We start from the raw sequence: 26,448 nt of genomic DNA, 5'->3' as shown, positions 1-26,448 counted from the left end.
AGTATATAAAGATGGTCCTAACTGTTCTTAATGGGGGTAAAAAAAATGTTGGCCGGCAAAGTTGGGGCAACAGATGAATTTGGGCAATATTGTCCTACCAGACTCAGGGTGCCCTCTTCTAGGTCACTGGACACGTGCTCTGAGAGGGACATGAGGATGTGTTCAATTCCCCAGACAGGGATAGAAGTTGCTGTGGTTTCTCTTTGAATCCTGCTGAGATGGTTCCTCTTTTCCTTCATTACAAGTTGTGGGGATGCTCTACTACACTCTGATCACACTAGGCTTCCAAAAATCATACATCCTATCCTCCCCAGGGAAAAAGTTCCCAAACTCTGAGGGAAGCTCCTGTGCAATGAGTAGTCTTTTTACTTAGCTAAGGTCTCTTGATTGTGATCAGCTATGGCAGGGTTTTTTTCAGCCAGAAGCCCAGTCTTTTTTTTTTTTTTCCGGCCCCTCTTTTCCCCTTAGCAGCTTGCAGCTACTCCCCCCCTTGCTATGTTGTATCATCCAATCATGGTCCTTCAGGATTGATCCAGACCCGGGAAAGATGGATGCCACCTGCACTGAAGACCTTTTAGAGACTAGCATCGCAAAGTGTTCTCCCTAAAGATGGCTGCTGCACACCTTCATTAATATTGAGTTTACCCCTATCCACACTGCACAGGTATACTGCATCAGGAACAAAGAAAGAAGTTCCACAGCAATTGTCCGCTACAGTCCAGGTTACAAACATTTTTCTTTCTTGAGTGGCAAAATACTATCAAATGCTGTATTACATGCTGTTCATACTTGCTTAGTCACTATGAGATTTATTTTCTGCCTTTGCAAAAACCTGTTTGATCTTGCTGTTCTCTTTCTACCCATTCTGTCCAAGTCCCCAATTCAGCTAGGGATTTTGCAGAGCAGTGTTGGTAGCTCTGCACATGCTCAGTTTTTAATATGCTGAGCATTTCCTTCCTACCACATCTGAGAAGCCCTATACAGTCACATGTGAGTGTATACGCAGTGGTAAATTCCCTCCTCCACATGCCATCTAAAGATAAGGAGGTTGGGATATTACATGTAGATTGATGGAGGCTTCCCCTCCCTCTTATTCTAAGACACAGGCTGGAGGGGCGTAACACAGCCTGTGACTGGCAGAAATCCACCCACAACATGTAATTGGCAAGGAATAATAAAGAATAATATCATTAATATAATAACAGCTTATTATTTATTATTATTAATAATAATCATTTTATTTTTTACACTGTATTCCAAAGGCAGTGTTTTTTTTTTTATTTATTTTTTTTGGACATGTGACCAGCAGCAGAGGACTAGAAGCTCCTCCTCCTGCTTATGTTTATTATTAGATCATTACGTTCCATTCATTTTGATATGGCATTCGTTATTTCAGATAATTCGTAACTACGGATAAATTCGTACCCGTTACGTTCACTGACAGCTAAATTTGAAAGGAAATTCAACACCTATAATTTTTATATTTGTTAGATATTTCAGATGTTCATTCTTTTGAATTTTCAGACTTACTTCAGACTTTCTTCAGACTTTCATTCTTATTTTTGGATTTTCTAATTTCTGAAATTTCGGAATCAACGAATTTGTCAATATGGGTTAAACGAATTGGGAACTAAATGAATTGCACATGTCTACCTTTACGACCGTGCCGTAAAATTTTCTGACATATGCAGCATATTTAGGTAGTTCTTATCTGCCCCGATGGCGCTTCTGTGCAAGGCTCAGCCCACACAGCTGTTTCATTCATTTGTGGCAGATGGACTTGTAGTTTGAATAAACTGTAGGTTCACTGAGTGACCTGTCCAGCTCTGAAAATGACAGCCCATACATAGGTACTTTTCTATTCTCAGCATTCCTATCATGTGCTGCCCATTTAACAACTCCACTCCAGGGCCAGTGCTACTGTTGGGCAGGCAGAACCCAATGGGGTATTCTGAGAGACCAGTTTCCCATCAGATCCACCACACTTGTGGCTAACAGCAAGTGGCAGTAGGTGGATTCTATAGCTGCTATTGGGCTAAATAGTAGCTATGGAATCTTCCCACTGCCATCCGCTATTAATCCCAAGCATGGCGAACCTGAAGAGTAACTAGTCTCTCAGAGTTCCTCATCAGCATCCGCCTACCCTAAAACAAAACTTGTTGGCCATGTGCCTGTCTGTGTGCAACCAGGCAGAGAGCTCAGCTTTACTAAGCTGCACTGAGGATGAATTGTCTGGTATGGACACTCCAACCTCAGTACTGGCCTCCAGGCAACAGCTTTATGCATCTGTTTTAGATTTTAGCATTAAAATAATGTTGCATTGCTTTTAGGTTCACCTTGTGACCCTACTTACCCATTGTCATTGGCCGTGTCCAACATGATCTGTTCCATTGTCTTTGGTGAACGCTTTGACTATGAAGATGAGACTTTTCTCCATCTTCTTGAATCAATGAAAGAAATATTTAAGTTGGTGAACTCAGCAGGTATACAGGTAAGATCATTTTGTTGACCTTTTCGTAAATTTAAAAAGTCTGCATGAATGTATTCATGACATGTCATATTACACAAAAAACATATAATTTTGTAGAAAAACTCCCTTTATTAAAATGCAGCCTTTGAACTCCAGTCAAGTGACTTTGCTTAGGCTGCAATAGCATCAGTCTGTCTCTTCGTCCCAGTGATCGGACTGCACATTGTAAATTTGTAACAGGTTTCAAGGTGAGGGTCTCCAAAAGCACTCGTTTCTTTTCAATGAGTCAGTGTAGAACAATACAATAACAAGTCTGAGGCTGGGTTCACACCTATGCGAATTGTATGCGGGGAACCTGTATCTAATTTGCAATAGCAGGAGATTTTGACCGGCTCTCTATGGAGCCGGTTCACATATCTCCGCTGCGGCTTGGGAGGGAATTTGTACAGGAGCCCTGTGCATCATTTGGTCTGTTTCAGTCCAAAATTTGGGCTGAAATTGGACCTGAAATGATGAACCAGGGCGCACAGGATCCCTGATGTGAGCAACATGCACCGATGGTGTGAACCCAGCCTACAGTAAAAGGCAAATGCCAATTTTATTGGCAATATACAGTAAAAAGAACAAGAAGTCCTATAGACTAGCATTACAATAGACTTACAAAATTGGGTAAAACAAGAAGACCATCTCATACAATGATAACAATACCCTAATATATCAAAATGCACCCAAAGGACTGCCAATAGTGATGTATGGTCAGCCTGTGTAAGATTCTTAAATAAATCCCATCATGTTTTTGGAAGATGCATTCCTTCAGAGAAAATATTAGGTATGAGCAGTTAATTCATGAATAAATGTACATGAATAGACATCAAGCTTATCAGATGGGGTTGATACAGGTCACCCTCCATTAGGAGGACACACTTTTGAGCCACAGTGTGTGCACAGGGGCCCCCACTTGAGATGCACTAATGGGTCAGGGTGTGTAATCACAAGGAGACTGTCATATATGTATAAATCAGACCATATCCATGTGGTGCTGGCCAAGGTACAGATGGAATGGAAACTGGGTGGAACATTGTTTCTCTGCAGACTCTATAGATGTCATGAGGAGTGGTGGTCTGATTGGACATAGCAACCCTGAGTGACCTTGGTGTCATCTTTGGTGTGTGCTAATGCATACCAATGCCCCAATGTACTTGGCAAGCATTTGTGAATGGCTAGAATAGGAAGAGGAACCACACTTTGGTAAAGCAGTTAATAAGCCTTAGGAATAGGTTCCTGTTTGAGGAGGGACAAATTAAAGACACTGCTGTGTGCACTGCTATCCACCGATCTCTGAACTTACTGTACAGGACCTGTTCAACTTTCTCAAGAGCCACTTGTGCTGCCACTGTGCCAGTCAGCCCCCTTGCAGATGCTGCTCTGGTAATGTAGGCAGTACCTGTGTTAGCCCTTGTACACACGGTCGGAGAATCCGTCGGAATGTGTCCTATCGGACCGTGTTGTCGGATAATCCGACTGTGTGTGGTATGCATCGGACTGATTCCGTCGAAATATCAGTCGGACCCAATTTTCCAACATGTTGGAAATATTTCCCGACCAACTGGGCCGATCGGACATACTCCGATCATGTGTAGAGAATTTTGATCGGACCAAGTGCCACGCATGCTCAGATCCAATTCCTACATCAAAGCTATTGGCTACTAGCCTGAACGTAGTACCATCGTAACGAAATTACGTCATCACGTTCTGAATGATCGGATTTTTTCGACAACTTAGTCGGACCGTGTGTATGCAACAGTTTTGGACAAGATCCGATGGACAAAATCCGATGGATTTGGTTGTCCATCTCCGACCGTGTGTACAGGGGCTTACACTGTAGTACTGAAAAGATACTGTGTGCTACCAGCATTCTTGTCATTTCCACTATCATCATTACCACGCTGGTACTCAACGCTGTATCCTGGCCCAGGCCGACAAGGCCTAGGGCAGCACTTTGCAGGGGGGCAGCACGGAAAGAGTCCCCTGACGGCTTGCGCTGTTAGTGTAGCCCCAGTCTTATGGGGTGGACTGGGCTGAGAGGCAAATTTAATCTAGTGCCCCCATAAAGTGGCCGCACTGCTTCCGCTATGTGAGCGGCCGGCATTCCGCAACTGTGGGGAGGGGATTGCTGCTTCTAATTTAGCCTGTCCTGTCATCGGGGACTACAAACCTTCATCACTGTGCTATGTTTTCTGCTGCACCTTTGGCATGGTTATATCTTCTTAGTCCTCTCCATAAAATTATCAGAAATTTGTGCTTAAATTGGAAAGAGTAAGGGAGGGTTATAGCCCCCTGTCAGTTTTTTTATTTTTACAATCCCTGTCCCATTATAGAGATTTCCCTTCCCTTCCTGCCCCATAGCCAAACAGGAAGTGAGAGGAAATCTATGCAAATTAAGGGAATCCACCCCCCCCCCCCCGGGCCCTCACAACTAGTGTCCCCATTCAAATTTCAGGGCATGTCTTAAACGGCAAGGTGTGGCCTTGACAGGAGAGTGGGTCATGTTTAAATTGGGGGGGTGCACAAGTTTAGTCAGGCCTACGGCAGCACAAAACCTAAATACACTACTGCCTGTACTATTAGTATTGAGGTTGATACAAGAATTTCTGGATCTGTTACCTCAAGTGTTCAGCCACAGTTGCTAAAGCCATAATACTGGTCCTAATGATTGCAGATTGCTGCTTACCTTGCTATCTGTCTTGCCTACAACTCCATTTAATAATAACTGTTCAATCTTTTTCTGCACGATGGGTGTCATTCCTTCAACTTGAGTATCAACCTCCTGCCCTGCCCACAATAATTAATTATATTTTTGTCCAGGTCAAGTGAAGCTTTTAGAGAGGGGTGTTCGCAGGGCCGTATCATGAAATCAGTGGGCCTGTGTGCAAGATAAAAAGTGGGCCCTAGGCAATGTTAAAAAAATAAATAAATATATAAAAATGTGGAGGCAAAATGTGGGCGTGGGTTAATTGATGCTAAATACTGGGCGTGGCTTAAAGGGGTGTGGTTTAATAGTCTTAGCTAACTTAAAGTGTAGAATGCGATAATGTTAAATAGGGAATGTACAGTGCAGAGTGTAAGGAGGTGGATAGTATGTGCAGGATGGTGTCAGTCGGGCAGTGGACGGTGTCAGTAGTTTGTTTTTAAAATTTTTTTTTTTTTTACTTTTTTTTTTTATGATAAACTTAATGCTTATGCTTTTTTTTTGGGGGGGGGGGGGGGGGTTGGGGCAGTGGACAGTGGACAGTGCTGGTAGGGCAGGGGGGATGCTGACGGTAGTTTTTTTTATTTTATATTCTGTTTTACAATTTAATTTTTTATAACAATTTAAAAAAAAAAAAAATCTCCCTTTTGAGACAGGGAAAGGGACCGAGGACACAGATTGCCAGCTCCCTTTCTCTGCAGCCTCAGCATTGACAATGAATGTACAGGAGACAGAGGGTACTGTTCATTTATAAACTACCGCAGTCTGCTCAGTTATCAAAGGAGTGATCTATAGCAATTGATCACTGTGTCCAATTCAGAAAAGGAAGCAGCTAGTAAATTGCACATTTATTGGCCCCTTCATCTGCTTTCCATCATGACACCCCCCCCCCCCAGCAACTGAGAGGAAAGCCGGCTGCGGGGGGACGAGAAGGGCCACAAGAGCACACGGGGGGCCAGGAGAGGAGGACAACACAGAGCCTGAGGAGCACACAGTGGTGGTGGAGGAGGGCACACGGGGGGCTGGAGAAGGACAACGGGGATGATCCTTGCAGGAGAGACGGCTTCAAGGATTGATCTCCCTATATGTTTTTCCACTGAAAGCTACACAGGGAGATCGGTGCTTGCAGCTGTCCCTCCCGCAGCACCAATCATCCCTGACTGTGGACTAAGGGACCATCCATATGTGCACTGTGGGTCACAGTGGGGCCTTCCCCCAAGGACCCATGTGTAGTGAACATCCTGTACACATTGATGATACACCACTGGGTTTATAAAGAACATTTTCTCAAGTTTCCATATGTATGGCTTTTAGGCCAATGTTATCCTATTCTAATGTGTTTTCTTGTTTGGTTTTCTCCTGACAGTTGCTTAATAGTTTCCCAAGTTTTTTCAGTCATCTCCCTGGACCACATCAGAAAATTTTCCAGAAAATGAGCAAGATACAAGCCTTCGTTTTAGAGAAAGTGAAAGAACATCAGAAGACTTTGGACAAAGACTGTCCCAGGGATTATATAGATTGCTTCCTTATAAAGATGGAGGAGGTAATTTACAAAGTAATGTTACAAAGTAAGTCGCTGAAAGGAAATCATATCTGGGGCATTCCAAAGGTTATCCACAAACTGACACTAAATCGTAAAGGTAGATACGGGCTCATAGCTTTTATGAAATTGAATTGAAAAATAAAATATATGCTGTAATTGCACTTTAACCCCTTGGCGTTCAATGACAAATGCCAATCAAGTTCTATGGTGCCGGGCAGTGAGCACAGGGCCCACTAGAGGATGTCGGGCCCTCAGGCCACCCTTGTGAAGTCTGTTTCTGATTGTTTGGTCAGATACCTTCACACAAGTGGCCTTTTGGAGGTCATTTTGTAGGGCTCTAGCAGTGCTCATCCTGTTGCTCCTTGCACAAAGGAGCAGATGCCAGTCCTGCTGGTGGGTTAAGGATTTTCTATGGCCCTGTCCAGCTTCCCTAGAGTAACTGCATGCCTCCTGGAATCTCCTTCATGCTCCTGAGACTGTGCTGGGGGACACAACAATCCTTCTGGCAATGACACGTATTGATGTGCTATCCTGGAGGAGTTGGACTGCCTGTGCCTGTCAGTGGCCTCCACCTGTAAAACCATTCCTGTTTTGGAGGTCATCTCATTGTTGCTTATCTAGTGCACCTGTTGTTAATCTCAGCTGATTTGGTTTAAATTATATGAACAACCCCCTCGGCTACTTAACTCACCAGATCAATATTCCAGGAGTTTAATTGACTTGATTCTATACTCTGACTAAAGTGTTCCTTGGATTTTTTTTTTTGAGCAGTGTATTTATTTTATTAAATTGTTTTTGTTCACAGGAGAAGAATAACCCCAATACCGAATTCCACTTTCAGAACCTATTTGTTTCTGTGATGAATCTTTTCTTTGCTGGAACAGAAACTACAAGCAACACTTTAAAACGCAGTTTAACAATTCTGAGCAAGTACCAGGATGTATTGGGTAAATATGGAACATGACAAATATTTATTACGTGCGGAAATATTCTCAGGTTGTAAAGAGTGACTACTTTTAGTAAGAATGTTTTATAGCAGTCTTTTTTCGGACTAATAGAAAATAAGAAATGCATAACAATAGCATGAACACATCTTATTAGAAACCCCTCTATAATAATGAATATTATCAAATAGGGGTCGCTATGAAAAATACAACTCGAATTATTGTAATCTGATGTTTCTAGAGTAAATTATAAAATAAAAAAGCTTGTTGATTGTTTTAAAGTAAATTCCACAAAAAAAACTTTCACTTTTTTTTTTTTTTTTTTTGTACACATGTTGAAATGCATAGCTTTGGTCTAAATAATATTTAACTCCCCTGCTCCAATGAAAATATTATTTTGGAAATCAGAGGCCCTGTAAAATAAAATGGTTGCAAGAAAAAAAAATACAGTAACATCTCCAACCTGTGGCCCATGCAGCCCAAGACTGCTATGAATGTGGCCCAACACAGATCCGTAAACCTACTTTTAAAGTTGTTGTGTGGTATATTTTTACAAAAAAAAATTTAAAATTTACACTTGGCGAACACATGCGGCCAAAGAAAAAATTTGACAGTCTCTTTACTGGACTTTTATGAACAATCTCCCACTCTTTGCATCTTATTCATGTCATCAATTTCCAGCAGCACCTATACTTGTGACCAACTATTTTTAAGGATGAAGCACACAAAGGGAAAAATTAGATCCAAAATATCTGACCGGCACCTTGAAAATTCACTGAGAATTGCTATTACATCCATCAAATCAGATATTGATGAGGTAGTTTATGAAAAACTGTGTAAAATATTGCACTAGTTTTAGATTGTCCTCTTTTACATTTCTAACAAAAAATATTACAACAAAAATTAAGTTTTATTACTCAGGTAAATTATCTCTATCAGTGATTGATAACTTGTGATCTGCCCAACTTTTTCTGCTCATCAGCTATCCTTATTGTTGATGTATTTTAATATGTGGGCCAAGACCATGCCTCTTTTTCCTATGTGACCCAGGAAGGTCAAAACTAGGGATGAGCTTCGTGTTCGAGTCAAACATACGTTCGACTCGAACATCGGCTGTTCGTCCGTTCGGCGAAGTCCGAACATTTTGGTCCACTCGTGCCAAATTCGTGTGGCGCTCACGGCCCACAATGCACTGCGATGGCGCAGTGCATTGCTGGCTCATGATTGGCCAAGCATGCACTGTGACCCCGCATGCTTGGCCAATCGCAGCGCCAGCAGCGAGGAGAGCCATGATTGGCCACAGGCAGGATGCCTGTGGCCAATCATAGCTCAGGCTGTGTAGTGCACGCCCCACACTATATAAGGCTGCCAGCGCGGCGGCCTTGTGTAGTGTGTTGGCGTCTGAAGCAGTGGGTGTTCTGTGTACCTTCAACACAGTACACACCAATCGTTTTCGGACGATTTTCGATCTTGCTGTTGTGTAGTGGTTGTTGTCTGTGTGCCCTGACCGCAGTATACACCGCTATATTCACCTCACCTATATAGCTAGTGATCTATCTTTTATAATAGAGCTTGCAGTCAGTAGTGTTAGGAGCTAGTGCGTGCTGTCTGCGTGCTCTGTACCCAGTACATACCGCTATATCCACCTACATAGCTGTTCTCTATTTGAGCCCACTTGCCATCTGCAGGAGTTATTGGAAGTTGTGTGTGCCTTCAGCACAGCACAGTATACATCTGTATATACCCCTTTATCTCTGGTGTTCTATAATAAAGGCATCTGCAGGAGTTAGTGGGTGTTGTGTGCCTCTAGCACAATATACACTACCCAACTGCTTTTTTACCAAACTCCCTTCAGGCCATTACCATGTCTGGAAGGCCAGCAAGGAGAGGCAGACAGGCGCGAGCCAATAAAAGAGGGCAAGCAGGCTCTGTGTCTAGAGACAACAGTGCTGGTCGTGGACGCGTGCATTGTCGTCAGCACGTGGCCATGGGACACGCTTGTCCTTCTTTTCAGCAGCTGGACATGTTGAGCTGCAACATGCCAACGACTTGGTAGAGTGGATGACCAAGCCCTCTTCATCCTCCTCATCCTCTCTCACCCAGTCTCAGGGTACTAGCAAAGCAGCTGCCAACGCATCGTCTTCCCTCCTCTCAATGTCATCATCAGTGACTCCTTCCCTAGACCCACCACGTCCTCCTGAGGAGTCTCCTGAACTCTTTGAGCACAGTGTTGGGTACATGCTCCAGGAGGATGCCCAGTGTTTTGTGGGCTCTGATGATGACTCAGCTAGAGGAAGGCAGTAGCGTGAGCGCAGAGAGAGGGGATGCTCAAGAAGGACAGCAATCTGGCAGTCATGTTCCACATGCTGCAGCATACTGCCAGGTTTGCTACAGCGATGAAGAGGGAGGGGATGATGAGGGCACTGACTCCACGTGGGTGCCTGGAAGGAGAGAGGAGGAGGAGGAGGAGGAGGAGGCACATGTCCAACGAGGCAGGATGCCCTCCGGGGGCCAGGTTAGGGGCAGCACACCGACTGAATCACACCGCAGAGCTCCGCCTGTGCAGGGCGCTGCCTCTGCGCGTTATTCTAAAAGTTCTTTGGTGTAGGCCTTTTTTGAGACGAGTGCATCAGATCGCACCGCTGCTATTTGCAACATATGTCTCAAGCGTATCTCGCGTGGCCAAAACATCAGCCGCTTGGGCACCACATGCTTGACCAGACATATGTTGACCTGCCATGCAGCTCGTTGGCAAGCGTACCTCAAAGACCCACACCAAAGAACAAAGCGGACCTCTCCTTGCTCCTCATCAGCTGGCATCTCCAACCCCACTAGACCTTCAGTCCTCTCTGAAACCTGCTCTGAGAGGAATGAAGGTGTAGAATTAGGTGTGTCACAGCCAAGTGCTTCCGGGAACTTTGCTAGCGGTACACCCACGTCCGATTATAGCAGGCAAATGTCCCTGCCCCAGCTGCTGGACCGGCGGAAGAAGTTCACTCCCAGCCATCCACATGCCCAGCGGTTGAATGCTAGCTTGGCTAAATTGCTAGCATCTCAACTGCTGCCTTTTCAGTTGGTAGACTCGGCCCCTTCCGTGAGTTTGTACAATGTGCGGTTCCTCAGTGGCAGGTCCCCAAACGCCACTTTTTCTCACGGAAGGCGATTCCGGCTCTCTACCGGCATGTGGAAGGCAATGTCCTTGCCTCGCTGGACAGGGCGGTCAGTGGTAAGGTGCATATTACCGCTGACTCATGGTCCAGCAGGCATGGACAGGGACGTTACCTGTCTTTCACGGCCCATTGGGTCACTCTTCTGGCAGCTGGGAAGGATGCAGGACAAGGTGCAGTAGTGTTGGAGGTTGTTCCGCCACCACGCCTCCAAAATGCTACTATTGGCTGTGACACACCTCTCTCCTCCACCCCCTCCTTCTTCTTCCTCCATGGCCTCTTCCAGTGCTCTGTCCTCAGAACCAGCGGTGCTTCGTAGGCGTTCCAGGGGCTACGCAAGTACGCAGGCAAAACGATGCCATGCCGTGCTTGCGCTGGTTTGTTTGGGGGACAGGAGCCACACTGGGGCGGATGTTTTGTCAGCTCTCCCGGGGCAGGCCGAGACTTGGTTGACGCCACGCCAGCTTAAGCCAGGAATGGTGGTTTGTGACAATGGCACCAACCTCCTCTCCACCCTCCGACAGGGACAACTGACCCATGTGCCCTGTGTAGCTCACGTCCTTAACCTGGTGGTGCAGCGGTTCTTGGGCAGGTACCCCGGCTTACAGGATGTCCTGAAGCAGGCCAGGAAAGTCTGTGTGCATTTCCGCCAATCATTTAATCCCTGTGCTCGGCTGGCTGAGCTCCAAAAGGAGTTGAACCTGCCCAAGAACCGCCTTATATGTGACATGCCCACCAGGTGGAACTCAACGTTGGCCATGCTGCAGCGGCTGCACACGCAGCAGAGGGCCATCAATGAGTACCTGTGCGACTACGGCACCAGGACAGGGTCAGGGGAGCTCGGTTTTTTCTCACCACGCCAGTGGGGCATGATCAGGGATGCATGCACTGTCCTGTCACCGTTTGAGGAGGCCACAAGGATGGTGAGCAGTGACAGTGCATGCATCAGTGACACTGTACCTCTTGTCCACCTCTTGGAGCATACGCTGCGTGGAATAATGGACAGGGCACTTGAGGCAGAACAGAGGCAGGAAGAGGAGGACTTCCTTGCCTCTCAAGGCCCCCGTTATCCAGACAGTGTTTCTGCTGTGCCACCCATCACACAGGAAGAGGATGAGGAAGAGGAGGAGGAGGATGATTGTGTCAGCATGGAGGTGGAGGCTGGCACTCAGCATCAGCAGCAGCAGCAGCAGTCTTGTAGGGATGATTTACAGTCCCAAGAAACACGTGGACTTGTACGTGGCTGGGAGGAGGTAGCTGTGGATCATGTTGTCCTTAGTGACCCAGAGGACTCCGGACCGAATGCCTGCCGAAGGATCCTCGTATTCTTCGGATCAAGGAGAGGGACCATTACTGGCTGGCCACTCTCCTTGATCCACGGTACAAGGGTAAGGTTGCCGACCTTATCTTGCCATCGCAGAGGGAGCAGAGGATGAGATATCTCCGGGAGGCCTTGCAGAAAGGTCTGTGCAACGCGTTCCCAGAGACTGGGAGGTTACAAACTCCTGGTCCTGGACAACGTGTTGCTGAGGCATCGGTCAGAAGGAGCGGTGGAGAAGGTGGCCGTCTGACTGATGCTTTCAGACAATTTTTTAGTCCGCAGCCCCAAGGTATGATCGGTTCCAGCACCCATCGCCAGCGTCTTATTTACATGGTGCAGGAATACCTAGGGGCAAGGTCAGACTTGGACACCTTTCCCACCGAAAATCCTCTGGCTTACTGGGTCTTCAGGATGGATCACTGGCCAGAGCTTGCACAGTATGCAATTGAGCTACTGGCCTGTCCTGCATCCAGCGTTCTTTCGGAACGCACCTTCAGTGCTGCTGGTGGCTTTGTTACCGATCACAGGGGGCGCCTGTCCACCGAATCAGTTGATCGACTGACCTTCATCAAGATGAATCAGTCTTGGATCACCCACAGCTACCAAGCACCTGAAGCTGATGTAACAGAATAATTTGTTTTGAAATATCACATCCCTTCAAGACTGCCTATGCTGATGCTGAGTGACTGTCCTGTTATGTTGATTGTCTATCCTCTTCCTCCTCCGCTGATATGTTGGAAGAACATTTCTGGTTCTGGTTGATGCCATCAGCCCAATTTTTCTGCCCCTGTTTAACAGGGGCGTTTAATTACAATTTTTGATGCAATGCTTTGCAGCAGGGCTAATTCCTGCAATCAAACTAGAGTATATGGGAGAGGTTGCAGTGTGGTGGCACCAGCAGCAGTGCCTAAGGCCAAATTTTTCTGCCCCTGTTTAACGGGGACATGTAATTACAATTCTTGATATAATATTTCACAGGAGGGCCCCTTCCTGTGCCCACCCAGAGTAACGGTGAGGACTTATAGTGTTGTGGCACCAGCACCACAACCACAAAAGGTCAATTTTTCTACCACTGTTCAACAATGGCATGTAATTACAATTCTTGATATAATCGTTCACAGCAGGGCGCTCCAGCGCCCACCAAGAGTCACTTTGAGGGCTTACAGTGTTGTGGCAAAACCAACACCTTGTTCCGCCATTTCTGCAGAGCATATATAGGGCAGGCCCCTACTTTCAAACATCCAATTTACAAACATCTCCTACTTGCAAACGGAAGGAGACGACAGCAAGTGAGATGAAAAAAGATGGACGACAAAACAAATTATACAGGGGTGATAACCCTTCCCTATGTTTTCCAAAAAGCTTAAAAATAGTTTTTTTGACTGGAGCTACACTTTAAAAATGTACCAGTTGAAAATTACAAACAGATTCAACTTAACACAACAAACCTACACAGTCCCTGTCTTGTTTGCACCGCCTGTATACTGCTGTTCTGAGTATATAGGGCCTGGGGGCCACACGCATTTCCTTTTTTTAATATGGGTACAGGGTTCCCCTTAATATGCGTACAAGACCCAAATAGGCTGGTAATGGGCAGGGAGGGCTACCCATGCCATTTTTATCAATGATTTTCAACCATATTGCAGGAACCAGATATAACATTAAAACCGCAAGCAGTTTTAAATGGTGTTATTTCCGTTTATTGTCATTTTGTGCAGGGACTGTTCTAAACACGGGAAACACGTGGAACTTCACAGGCATACTACAGACACCCCCCAGGCACCATATTTAAAGGAATATTTCACTTTTTTTTTTTCACTTTAATCGTCATTAAAATCAGTGCTCCCGCCAAAACGGCCATTTTTAAAAACATTTTAGGCATTGACCCATGTCCCCTGGGGCAGCAGCCAGGTCCCCAAACCCTTTTTAGGACAGTATCTTGCATATTAGCCGTTAAAATTAGCACTTTTAATTTCGAACGTTCGAGTCCCATAGACTTCAATGGGGTTCTAAAGTTCGTTCGAATTTGGAGTCCTTTCGAAAAGTTCTGGTGCGAACCGAACCGGGGGGGTGTTCGGCTCATCCCTAGTCAAAACGTGTGACACCCCTGGTATAGAAGATGAGGTTGTATCATGTAAATGGTCAAATATGCCAAATTATCAATTTTTCTAAAAGCACAGCACTGATAATAAAATATGATAGGGTAAAAAGATGATGCTACTTATTTTGTAGGTCCTGTAAATGCACACAAACCCAGCACAACATTACTTAAATTTTGATTAAATCTAAAAAAAAATAAAACTGTTGGGTTAGTACAGAATAAATATTGTACACATTAAACTGCCTTTTTCGAGGAGGGGGATGTTGGCACAGTCTTGGTGAGGGAGGGGTGGTTACAGGCGCATTGGAGATTGGTGCTGATTCAGATAATAAGTCCTTTTATCCAGCAGCAGATGTTGGGGGATGCTGGGGGTTGGTGGTGTGAGCTTCAAGCCTGAGATTACAGTGTCTATGTATGCTGCAACAGAAGCTGATAGTAGAGGGATTGTGTGAGCTGGCATGGCCAGAAATAAGGTCATGTACCATTGCAACACGGACTCACCCGAGAGGCCATTTTAAATGCACTTCCCATGGGGTATGGCTGTTGTGGTTTAGTACTGGTCTATATTTATATGTGGATGCTACCGTGTATGCAACACAATGGTATTGTAGAACAATCAACTTCAGGCACGGGAAGTATTCTTTCACTAATAGCTAATTTGTGGAACCACACGATCTAGTAAAGAGAGCTGCAAATACTATCTTAGCGATGGGAGATCGTGCAGGCAGGGCCACTGTTAGAAATCATGGGGCCTCATACCGTCCCCTTGATGGGGGTGTGGGGCCCCAGGCACTGCCTACACTCCACCTATATGAATATCCCAATAATGCCCTCATCTGTGACCTTTAATGGGACATGTAGAGAAGAGCAGCTGAGCCTGGAGTTTCTGCTCACTTCCTCCTCCCTCTGAAGACATCGCCTACTCTTCAGTGCAGCCTGCAGAGTCCAAACTGTCCTCCAGCCTCTGAAAGCCCTGTGCAAATTGTGTATGTTCTGGATAAAGGTGGTGCACACTTCTGGGCTGAGAGGAAGAGGGAAGCCAAAACCTGAGATGCCTATCACCTCCATTATTATGGGACCCTTGCAATGCATCTCCAGCTCTTCATCCTGTATACCTATTTCACAAATAATATGAAAGTATAAATATCTAAATAAGGTATAAAAATATATTAGTTCTTTTAACACTTTTAATATAATATAAAAAAAAAAACCTTTCATATGATTGAATTTGGCTAGGTGATAGGTACTTGAGTCTTTATAGAGACTTAACGGGTCTTTTATGCACATAATGTCTCCCATGTCCTCTACCCAAGCATATGGAGCATAAACAGTGCTCGATTCATAGTTAGTTAGTAAGGTTGAATAAAGACACCAGTCCATCCTGAGTGAGTACACACTCGTATCAGTCCCTACCCTCAAGGAGCCCACAATCCAAGGTCCCCAACTCACATTCATAGACTAGGGCCAATTTTTTGGACAGAAGCCAATTAACCTACCAGCATGTCTTTGGAGTACCCAGAGGAAACCCCCGCAGACACAGGGAGAACATGCAAATTCCAAGCAGGTAGTGTCATGGGATTTGAACCATCAACCTTTTTTTACTGCTAGGCAAGAGTGCTACCCACTACACCAATGTTTCCTTGAGGTTTGACAGCTCTAAAGCCAGAAGTGCTCATGGCATCTGAATCCACAGGTTACAATAAAAACCTCAAAAGGTTCCTGCCTTTCCACAGGATACTAAATTTTATTTTATTTTTTTCCTCTTCTGTGTCTCCATTGGAGGAATCCAAAAAACACAATTTCTCCAGCACACCATTCAAAAATCGAAACTGGAAATGTGTTTGTTATCCAAAAAAAAGCAACATTTGAAGGCCAGTGAGAGCCTCTCCCTCAGGCAGTAGCCACTAGAGCCCTAACACTACATTTTCTTTATCAGTTTTGTTCCCTTAATATGTGTTAATAGAATTTTTATTCTGAATGTGTTTTCACAGTAAAAGCCCAGAAAGAAGTCGATCGTGTGATTGGTCAGAACCGCTGTCCCTCTATGGAAGATCGGAGCAAGATGCCATATATGGACGCTGTCATCCATGAGATACAAAGAATTTCAGACATTGTGCCCTTAGGACTTCCCCATGCAACAGCCCAAACCACTGTCTTTAGAGGTTACACCATCCCAAAGGTGGGCAGAATTATTCCTTCCTGGACATTATAACATTGTCTCCACTTTCTGTGATCTTGTTAATCCATGTCATAAAATGTTAGGGCACTTACAACATATCACTGTATAGAAATGGGGAGGGGGCACTAAAGGGTATTTAAAGTGGAACTGAACTCAAATCAAGTCAGATTTGGATGATATCACAAGTAGACGTTTTGCACCTACACATTTGTCCAGGCAAACTTTTTTTAATTGCACAATAATTGTGAATCAACTCTACCTGTTACTAAATCCTACTCCCCATTACATCAATAATGTAATCAGAAGCAAGCACGGGCAATATATTCCTGCATAGCCATGTCTGCTAGTGGTTACAACATTTCTTTCCCTCTTTGGAAGCTTTACTCCTTGATTGTGCCATGGGAAGGGTTAAATAATTACCTGCAATGTTTAGCTGCGGTGGTCTTTTTGGGGAGAACCATAAACAACGCTCAGCTATGGAGTGTCTTCAATCCTGGGGATGGTCAATTTGGATGAATCAATATGTGTACTGGATGGCAGAGAGACTCACAGGGAGGGGAGGAACGAAAATGCACATGGAGAAGAGACTGGTGACTACAGGAAATGTATGGAGTGCTGGGGATGATGAGAGCTTTAATAAAGTGTAAAAAAAAAAAAAAATATTCACTCATATTAGAGCACCGTTTTGCTCTTAGTATTAGGACTAGAAATCAAAAGTCGGTACTTAAACATTTAGAGGCTGTAGTAGAAACACAGTGAAAGTGTGGAGAGTATGGCTACGTGTTTCTAGGAAGACCACCTCTTTCTCAAGCTCCTTTCTCTGTGACTTGAGAAATGGGTGGTCTTCCATGAAATGCAAAGCCATAACTGCCCACACTCTTTCCATGTGACTCCAAGAGTGATTCTCCTACAGCCTCTGAACATGCTAGTACCAACTTTTGATTTCACAGCCTATCGGTCCTAATACATGAAGCCAAACGGGGCTCTGCTGATCCCCCTGGCACCTTCCTGACAAAAAAAAAATCTTTCCCATCTTTACTGAATCAGTAATGTGAGTGAATATTGTTTTTCTACTTTATTAAAGCTTTCATCATCACTACCACTGTATGTCCTGCACTAGACTATCACCCTCTGGTATAAGCTGGCTCAGTTATACTGCTCCGCTACTCTTGTGCCTTTAGAGACTGTATCAGCATTCGGCTGGGACCCACATGGTGCCTGTGTGGAGTGGTAATATTACTGGTCAAGGAACCTGTTACCCAGAGTGACCTGTTATATTGCTTTTGGCGTTGCTCAAAGTAGAGGTGAATATATATCCCTGTATGCCAGAACATGGGACACAGGCTTATCCTGATATCAATCCAGAGGTCTTGTAAATGTAAAGAGAGAAAGATTGCCACTGCTGCCAACCAGCCCAGGTAAACAAGCCATGAGGAGCAGCCTCAAACTAAATGTCTCCACCAAACCACACACCCTCTTTACTGTTGCCTAGAGTGTTACGGAACCTGTACTGCTGCGAGATATTCCACCGAGTAAGATAAAGCTGCTGTTGCTTACTTCTGTGCTCTGCAATAGGGATGAGCCGAACACCCCCTGGTTTGGTTCACACCAGAACCTGCGAACGGACCGAAAATTTGTGCAAACTTTAGAACCCTGTTAGTCTATAGGACTTGAACGTTTAAAATCAAAAGTGCTAATGTTAAAGGCTAATTTGCAAGTTATTGTCCTAAAAAGGGTTTGGGGACCTGGGTCTTGTCCCAGGGGACATGTATCAAAGCAAATTTTTTTTTAAAAACAGCCCTTTTTTCGGGAGCAGTGATTTTAATGATGCTTAAAGGAAATATTCTTTTTAAATATCGTACCTGGGTGGTGTCTATAGTATACCTGTAAATTGGCACGTGTTTCCCCTGCTTAGAACAGTCCCTGCACAAAATGAAATTTTTAAAGGAATAAAAGTAATTTTAAACTGCTTGCGGCTTTAATGTAATGTCTTGTCCCGGCAATATGGATGAAAATCGGTGAGACAAACGGCATGGGTCCCCCCCCCCCAGTCCATTACCAGGCCCTTTGAGTCTTGTATGGATATTAAAGGGAACCCCGTACCCAAATTAATAAAAGGAAAGGTGTGGAGCCCACAGGCCCTATATACTCTGCACAGCAGTATACAGGCGGTGCAAACAAGACAGGGACTGTAGGTTTGTTGTGTTAAGTAGAATCTGTTTGTAATTTTGAACTGGTACATTTTTAAAGTGTAGCTCCAGTCAAAAAATCTATTTTAAGCTTTTTGGAAAACGTAGGGAAGGGTTATCAACCCTGTAACATTTTCTTTGCTGTCTGTGCACCTCTTCAGAAGATTTCACCTCACTTTCTGTCCCAATGACAAATGTTGTTTGAAATTTTTGTTTTTTTTTAGTGAAACAAGGATTGGTGATAAAGCATCAGTGGAAAAGAGACACGTTTTTCCCATATCAACCCTTACAGGAGAGAATTTCCTTTCCTAGGGGTAGATTTAATCTCACTTCCTGTTGTCTCCTTCCGTTTACAAGTAGGAGACGTTTGTAAGTTGGATGTTTGAAATTAAGGGCCTGCCCTATAGGCTCTGCAGAAATTAGGGTGTTGCCACAACACTGTAAGCCCTCAAAGTTACTCTTGGTGGGCGCTGGAACGCCCTGCTGTGAAATATTAGATCAAGAATTGTAATTACATGCCATTGTTGAACAGTGGTAGAAAAACTGGGGCCTGGTGGTGGTGCTGGTGCCACAACACTGTAAGTCCTCACAGTTACTCTTGGTGGGCACTGGAACGGGCCCTGCTGTGAAATATTAGATCAAGAATTGTAATTAAGTGTCCCCGTTGAACAGGGGCAGAAAAATTGGGCCTTAAAAATAGGGCCACAACACTGCAATCACACAGATATTGTAGTTGAGCATAGCAACAAACCCTCCTGCAAAATATTGCATCAAAAATTGTAATTGCATGCCCCTGTTAAACACTGTGTTAACGGGGACATAGTGTCCACTGTCCTGAAGAGTTCAGTCTATCAAATTCTTAGTGAAAAGACTTTGGATTGTCCACAGAGGAAGATTAATCTCCTTGTGTAACTGATACTGCACTTTGTCCATTTCTTAACATGTGCCACAAGCACTTGGCTCATAGTTCTGCAAAAGAGAAAATGTCCTCCTATTTGTACATAGTTCTGGAGTATCCCACTCAACTCCCCATCCAAGTCACCCCCCCCCCCCCACCAAAATGAATACTCCTGGACTTTTCATTGAGCCAAAGAGTGACTGTGACCACGTGCCTGGCTGCAGGGCAACTACCAGGAAGAGAACCCTGGGCATCTTTTAAGTGGCTCCTATAGGAGAAGCTCTAAACACATATGTTACAAGCAGTAGAATCAATGAAAGACTGTTTCTCAATGTAGAAGGAAGGAGGGGGCATGCCCCATGGTACTATCTGTACTGCTGTTCTGCCTGAAGCTGTTAACCACTGCAGTGCCAGAAGTTCAGAGCCAGGAAGAGGACGGGGCATCCCTGCACAGAAGATTTCTCCATGATACAGCTACCTGCGCAACGTGGGACATACTTCATCACAGGTAAGTTCACTGACCAATGATGTAGATCTTTTTTAGCTAAAATATTTTTCAAGGTTGTCATGAAAGTTAAATTCTAGTTGGCTTTTTGAAAATGTATTTTTTTGCTTTTTAAAAAAAGAAATGCCTGTATTAACTGTCGCTTACTTCCCTGTTTTCGCTGGTTAGGGAACCACCATATTTCCCCTTCTGACATCTGTTTTGAAAGATCCAAAGTACTTTCCGAACCCTCATACATTTGACCCGGGTCATTTCCTGGATGAGAAGGGCAGTTTCAGAAAACAAGACGCTGCCATGCCATTTTCTATGGGTAACATTATTTCTCTTGGTTATACAAGATTTAAAAGTGTATTGCACAGAGCAATTTACTGGTCATGAAGAAACAAATACAGAGGCAAATGTTACTTATATACAGGGCTTTTTTTCAGCAGGAATGCGGGGGAAGGCATTTCCAGCACCTCCAGCGCTGACTGTACTGTATGTAATGGCAAGGGGTGCTGGGGTGTGCTGCAGGGTCTAACGATTGGGGGATCAATTTTAGCTGGAGGGTATCTATTTTTGAAGGGTGGTCTATTGTTGCTGGTGGGGGACCTACTGTTGCTGGGGGTGTTTTTTATATTTCTGGGGGGTCAGTTGTTACTGGGAGAGATCTACTGTTGAGGGAGGGGTCTATTTTTGCTGGCTGATGGGAGATCTATTGTTTCTGCTGGTAGTCTATTATTGCTAGGGGGTAATTTTGTTGTGGGTAGTGCATTGTTGTTAGGGATATCTATTGTTGCTGGCGGGGGACTCTATTGTTACTGGTTGCAGGGGATCTATTTTACTTGCTTTTTTTGTTATCAGTACCAAATTCCATACAAATTACTTGGCACCACAAAATGATACTTGGTTCTGTATTCTCTAAAAGGCCAGTAATGGGAGGTGGGTATGGGATGGAACCAAGAAAAGAAGTAGGTGGGGGTGGAAAAAAAGGGGTGACTCGGAAAGAGGGAAGTTCCTGAAAGTATTCTTTGAGAAAAAAAAAACCTGCTTACCGTATATACTCGAGTATAAGCCGAGATTTTCAGCCTCTTTTTTGAGGCTGAAAGTGCCCCCCTCGGCTTATACTCGAGTCATCGCTGTCTGCCCGCTCGATCAGCGTGTCGAGCAGACAGACAGCGGCCATTCTGATTCAAAAGCCGCGCCTCCGGCTCCGCCTTCGCCTGTGATAGGCGGAACACTGAATTTCCCAGCAGCCTGTGTTCCGCCTATCACGGGCATCTTCTCATCCTCGTACTACGGACGAGGATGATACGACGTCCGTGATAGGCGGAACACAGGCTGCTGGGAAATTCAGTGTTCCGCCTATCACAGGCGAAGGAGGAGGCGCGGCTTTTGAATTTTACAATGGCCGCCGACGAAGAGGGCACGGGACGGAGGCAAGGCAAGGCACGGCACGGGACAGGACAGGACGGGACGGGACGGGACGGGACGGGACGAAGGCAAGGCACGACACGGGACGGAGGCTCGGGACAAAGGCTCGGGACACAGGTAGGCTGGACACACACACACACACACACACACACACACACACACACACACACACACACACACACACACACACACACACACGGATGGAGACACACACACACGGATGGATGGATGGATGGAGACACACACACACACAGGGATGGATGGATACACACACACACAGGGATGGATGGATGGATGGATGGAGACACACACACACAGATGGATGGATGGATGGAGACACACACACACAGGGATGGATGGATGGATGGAGACACACACACACAGGGATGGATGGATGGATGGACACACACACACACAGGGATGGATGGACGGACACACAGGGATGGACGGACACACAGGGATGGACGGACACACACACAGGGATGGACAGGCATGTCTCACCCTCGGCTTATACACGAGTCAATAAGTTTGCCAGTTTTTTTGGGGGTAAATTGGGGGCCTCGGCTTATATTCGGGTCGGCCTATACTCGAGTATATACGGTATATAGATCTGCTAGACAGAAATGTAAAGGAATGCTTAAAGCAGAACTACAAGAATTCTATTGTTTCGTAGACTTAGATTGATCGAGCTTAGCTCACTAAACGTATCCATTTTAGATATCCAGAGTACACCTGAGGATGTCTGGAGGATGGAATCACTGTAGTAGTTCATACTAAAATGTACAGTTATAATACAATGATAGCCACGATCTGCCTGAGTTCTGCTCCAGAACCTTTCCCTTTACACAGTGACCACAGTGGGCATTCGCCCAGCACTGCTGCTATTTGGAGAATGCCTTCTATTCTTTTTCAGTGAATGCAAGGCATTCTCTGATTAGATGAGTTGGGGATTATGGCTCCATACAAGTGGTTTTAAACCCGCCCCCCCCCCAAAAATAAAATGCATAGTAGTGCATTATGTATTACTTACCTTAGATCGAAGCCCCCGCAGAGGTCCTCATTCACCTCTCTTGCCAGCGACATCACTCTCGGAGTTGCTTCCGGCTATCGCAGGCTCCGGCGCTGTGATTGGCCAGAACCGTGATGACATCACAGCAGTAACGGCACAGTCTAACTGTGCACATTTGCTGATGACATCGGCACATGCAAATACAGAGGATATCTCCCAAACTGTTCAGGTTTAGGAGATATCCAGGGTAGCTACAGGTAAGCCTTAGTATAGGCTTACCTGTAGCAAAAAGTGTTGTAAGGATGTAGTAATGAAAAAAGAGGTGGTCAAATTTGTGTCTTTTATACCTGCTTGGAGGTCAGACTTAAACAAAGCCCATGTGTTTTAATCCTGTAGGCACTTTTTAGACATCTTGAGCTGAGGTTGCCAACACCATGCTGGCCAATAACTGGTTCTCTATTCCAAAGAAGTTTTTATTTAACTTCCATGACTATTTTGTAAAAGTTTTGCATAGTTCTTGAAGAACTTGGACTTGGTGGAGCCAAATCTATCCTAGGATTTCCCATCTTGACAACATTATAAATAAGCATTCTGGAAGCTGCAAGTTGTGGCTTGGAACATGCACAGATTTGAGAATCCTTGCTGGGCCAAGAAGGGGAACAAGCTAGATGCTCCTTCTATATACCCAGAAGTACTAAACAGAGTGGAGGAGGGAGGAGAACGTGAGTGTGACTGTATAAACCTTCATTCGAAAATCAATTCGTTTTTGTCCAGCTTTACTGTATTCGTTGTTAAATTGCCTATGAGAAAGTTCCAAATTACAAATATTTTGAGTATATCCAGGGCTTTTTTTCTCCGAGAATAGGTGTAGGAACTCCCCCCTTCTGAGTCATACTTCGTTTCCTACCAACCTCTGAATGCCATCCCTTGGTTCTACCCTCTAACCACCTGTGAGCGCCGTCCCTTGGTTCCACTTCCTAACTGCCTCTGAGCACTGTCCCTTGATTACACCCCATACCCACCTCTGAGGCCCACCCCTTGGTTCCACCCATGCCCACCTCTGAGCACCGTTCCTTGGTTCCACCCCCTACTCGCCTCCAAATACTGCCTCTTCTAGAGAATACAGAACCAAGTATAATTTTGTGCTACTAAGAAACTTGTATGGAATGTGTTAATGGTAACAAGAAAGATAGTAAAATGGAGCCCCTGCAATGAGTAGCAATAGACACCACCTCAGCAACCGTAAAATCTCCCCCCCAGCAACAATGGACTCCTCACAACAAAATACCACCCTGGAAATAATAGACTCCCAGCGACAACAACCCTGTAGCCAGTATCAATACTCTCCAGCATCCCACAACAATAGACCACTCCCTCAACTGTAGATCCCTCCCAGCAACAACTGACCCCCACCAGCAACAATAGACTGACCCCCCCCCCCCAACAAAATATCACCACAGCAACAATAGACCTCCAGCAGCAATAAAAAATCCCAGCAACAATTGGGACTCCCCAGCAACATAACACCCTCACCAGCACCATAGACCCCCACACAAAAATAGATCCCCACCAGCAACATATCTCTATAGTGAATTATTGTAAACAATCTTGTGTGCACACTTATTGATATCCTGTAATATCACCAATATTTTGCTGCTATTATTAGTGTGGCAGGATCTCTGCCCGTCTGCGCCCCCCCCCAGTTTTCCTCTCATAAATGTAATACTTGTATGAACTTTAAACTAATTTGACAACTCCTTATCCATTAGGATGACACGTCTATTTCTTATACTTCCTCTACTTTTCAGGGAAGAGGATCTGTCTTGGAGAAGGACTGGCCAGAATGGAGATCTTCTTGTTTCTTTCCTCCATCCTCCAACATTTTAACCTGAAGTGTGACGAGGATCCTTCAAATATTTATATCAACTCAATGCCAAATACCAACCAAGCTGTCCCTTATACATACAAGATACGTTTTATGCCCCGTTAAGGCAGACATTTGAATGCTGAAGTTAGAAGAGGTTAATTTGTCTAGTATGAATTAAAAGAACTGTGGGTGAATCTGCACAGCTTTGATTTGTGGGAGCGAAAAACCTTTGCAAATTGTGAATGTTAATGTGTACTCCTTCAGTTAATGGGGTGCAAATCTTTAAAAATAAATTTTGGAACATTTTTAAGGCTAATAGGTTTTGATTTAGTGTCGGTAAAGGAGTGCCTGTCTATAACTGCCCTTTCCGGCAAGCTGCTCCATTCATAGAAACTGTACTACAGCTTCTATAAATGCAACACAATCTAGGAATGGCTGGGACAGATCTTGCAATCATTTGTCCATCCATTGTTTATAGATCATGTTTCATTCATAGAAACTGGGCAGAAAAGGGCAAGCAGAGTGGGATGCTCTTAATTAGAGCCTGTGACCGCCCCAACAGTTATAATAATGCTGCTGCACCATAAGATTATGATGAGGGTATGGACGGCGGAAGATGTCATAGAACAGTAGAGGCATCAGCACAAGAGACACAACATCCTACTGTGACTATAGATAACAGCCCTTGCGCTGATTTTTGTGTTTTTTTTTTTTTTTTTTTTTTTGTTTTGTGTGTTTTTTTTTTTTTTTTTACTAACTACACTTAGGCTTTAAAGATACAATGCCTAAGCCCTTGTACACAGGGTCGGACATTCCGACGGAAAATGTCCGATCGGACCGTGTTGTCGGATAATCCGACTGTGTGTGGGCTCCATCGGACTGTTTCTGTCAGAATATCCGACCGACAAAGTTTTAGAGCTGGGCTATAAAACTTTCCGACAACATGATCCGATTGGACTTTGTCCGATTGTGTGTAGAGAATTCCGATCGGACAAAGTGCCACGCATGCTCAGATCAAATTCCTAGACCAAAGCTATTGGCTACTAGCCTGAATGTAGTCCCGTTGTAATGAAATAACGTCATCACATTACGTACGATCGGATTTTCGACAACTTTGTCCGACCGTGTGTATGCAACACAAGTGTCGGACAAAATCCGACAGATTTTGTTGTCGGAATGTCCGCCCGTGTGTAAAAGGGCTGCCAGTCTGCACTCCCACACTGTGTTCCCACTTCAGGGGAGAGTATTTGGACCTCCCCAATGGGACCAGATTCAGGTCAAAGTGGCCAATCACTAGGTGCAAACAGTCACTTGAGGAGGGCCAATGGCATCAACTCTGGTGAGCTTTAACACTGGTACTCTTGCAGTGGGAAGGCAATGATGAACCATCGATTCTGGTGTAGACCTCTTAGCGCCAATGGACTGTCAGACATTGAATAGGCAAAGTGAAAGCTTCTCTTTAAAAATAATTGATTGGGACCCACTAATGATCTCTATGCTGTGGGCCCACAAATGTTTCAGAGTGCATTTGTCAAGTGAAAGATATGACCATTCTAGGCCTCCTTCTGTAAATGCCAGTTGTCCGGCATCAATAATTTTGAGGAATTACCCAAAAGAAACATGCAGCATAAGTTAGTGCAAATTCAGAATTGCTTATCTCAACAACTTTATCAGATTTGACAGTACAGATGCCAAAGCATCAGCAGGGTAGCCAGATAACAAACTTTCTCAGAAGCAAAGGTCAGCAATGGCTGTCTACTTATTTCTCTTATCAAAATTATCCTAAAGTGGCTCTGGCTATATAACTGTCTGTTTTTTCTGTTCACTTTTACTTGCAATGACTGTGCAATTTCTTATCAGATTGTTGTGGTAAAGTAACTCAGCCGACTGAACAAATTTTTTTCAGCTGTAAAGTATTTTTTTTTTTTTTTTTTTTTTATAACCGTTGTGAAATTTGTATGTGCCAATAAATTCCTTTTTATACCCCTCACCTAGTAACTTACCTCTGTCATCAGTTCTTGTAGGCAAGAAATTAGTGATCTATTGCAGTGTTTCTCAATTGCAGTCCTCAAGGCTCCCCAACAGGTTATGTT

General features: G+C 44.6%; 1 protein-coding gene across 1 annotated transcript in view; it reads left to right on the top strand.

The window, feature by feature from the left end:
- The window catches only part of LOC143982716 (cytochrome P450 2C8-like), a 42,259-nt gene extending 17,599 nt beyond the window's left edge, over positions 1-24,660 (top strand). Inside the window, exons 4-9 of the mRNA XM_077481675.1 lie at positions 2,331-2,491; positions 6,586-6,762; positions 7,568-7,709; positions 16,287-16,474; positions 20,235-20,376; positions 24,297-24,660. Of these exons, the coding sequence (XP_077337801.1) occupies positions 2,331-2,491; positions 6,586-6,762; positions 7,568-7,709; positions 16,287-16,474; positions 20,235-20,376; positions 24,297-24,478 (992 nt within the window). The 3' untranslated portion in view covers positions 24,479-24,660. The remainder of the gene's footprint in view (positions 1-2,330; positions 2,492-6,585; positions 6,763-7,567; positions 7,710-16,286; positions 16,475-20,234; positions 20,377-24,296) is intronic.
- The last annotated feature ends 1,788 nt before the right edge of the window (positions 24,661-26,448 follow it).

This window comes from Lithobates pipiens, unplaced genomic scaffold (assembly GCF_037356315.1).
Source record: "Lithobates pipiens isolate NorthernLeopardFrog02 unplaced genomic scaffold, aLitPip1_a1.2 Scaffold_1, whole genome shotgun sequence".
NCBI classification, from domain to species: domain Eukaryota; kingdom Metazoa; phylum Chordata; class Amphibia; order Anura; family Ranidae; genus Lithobates; species Lithobates pipiens.
This window is presented reverse-complemented; position numbering and strand designations above follow the sequence as displayed.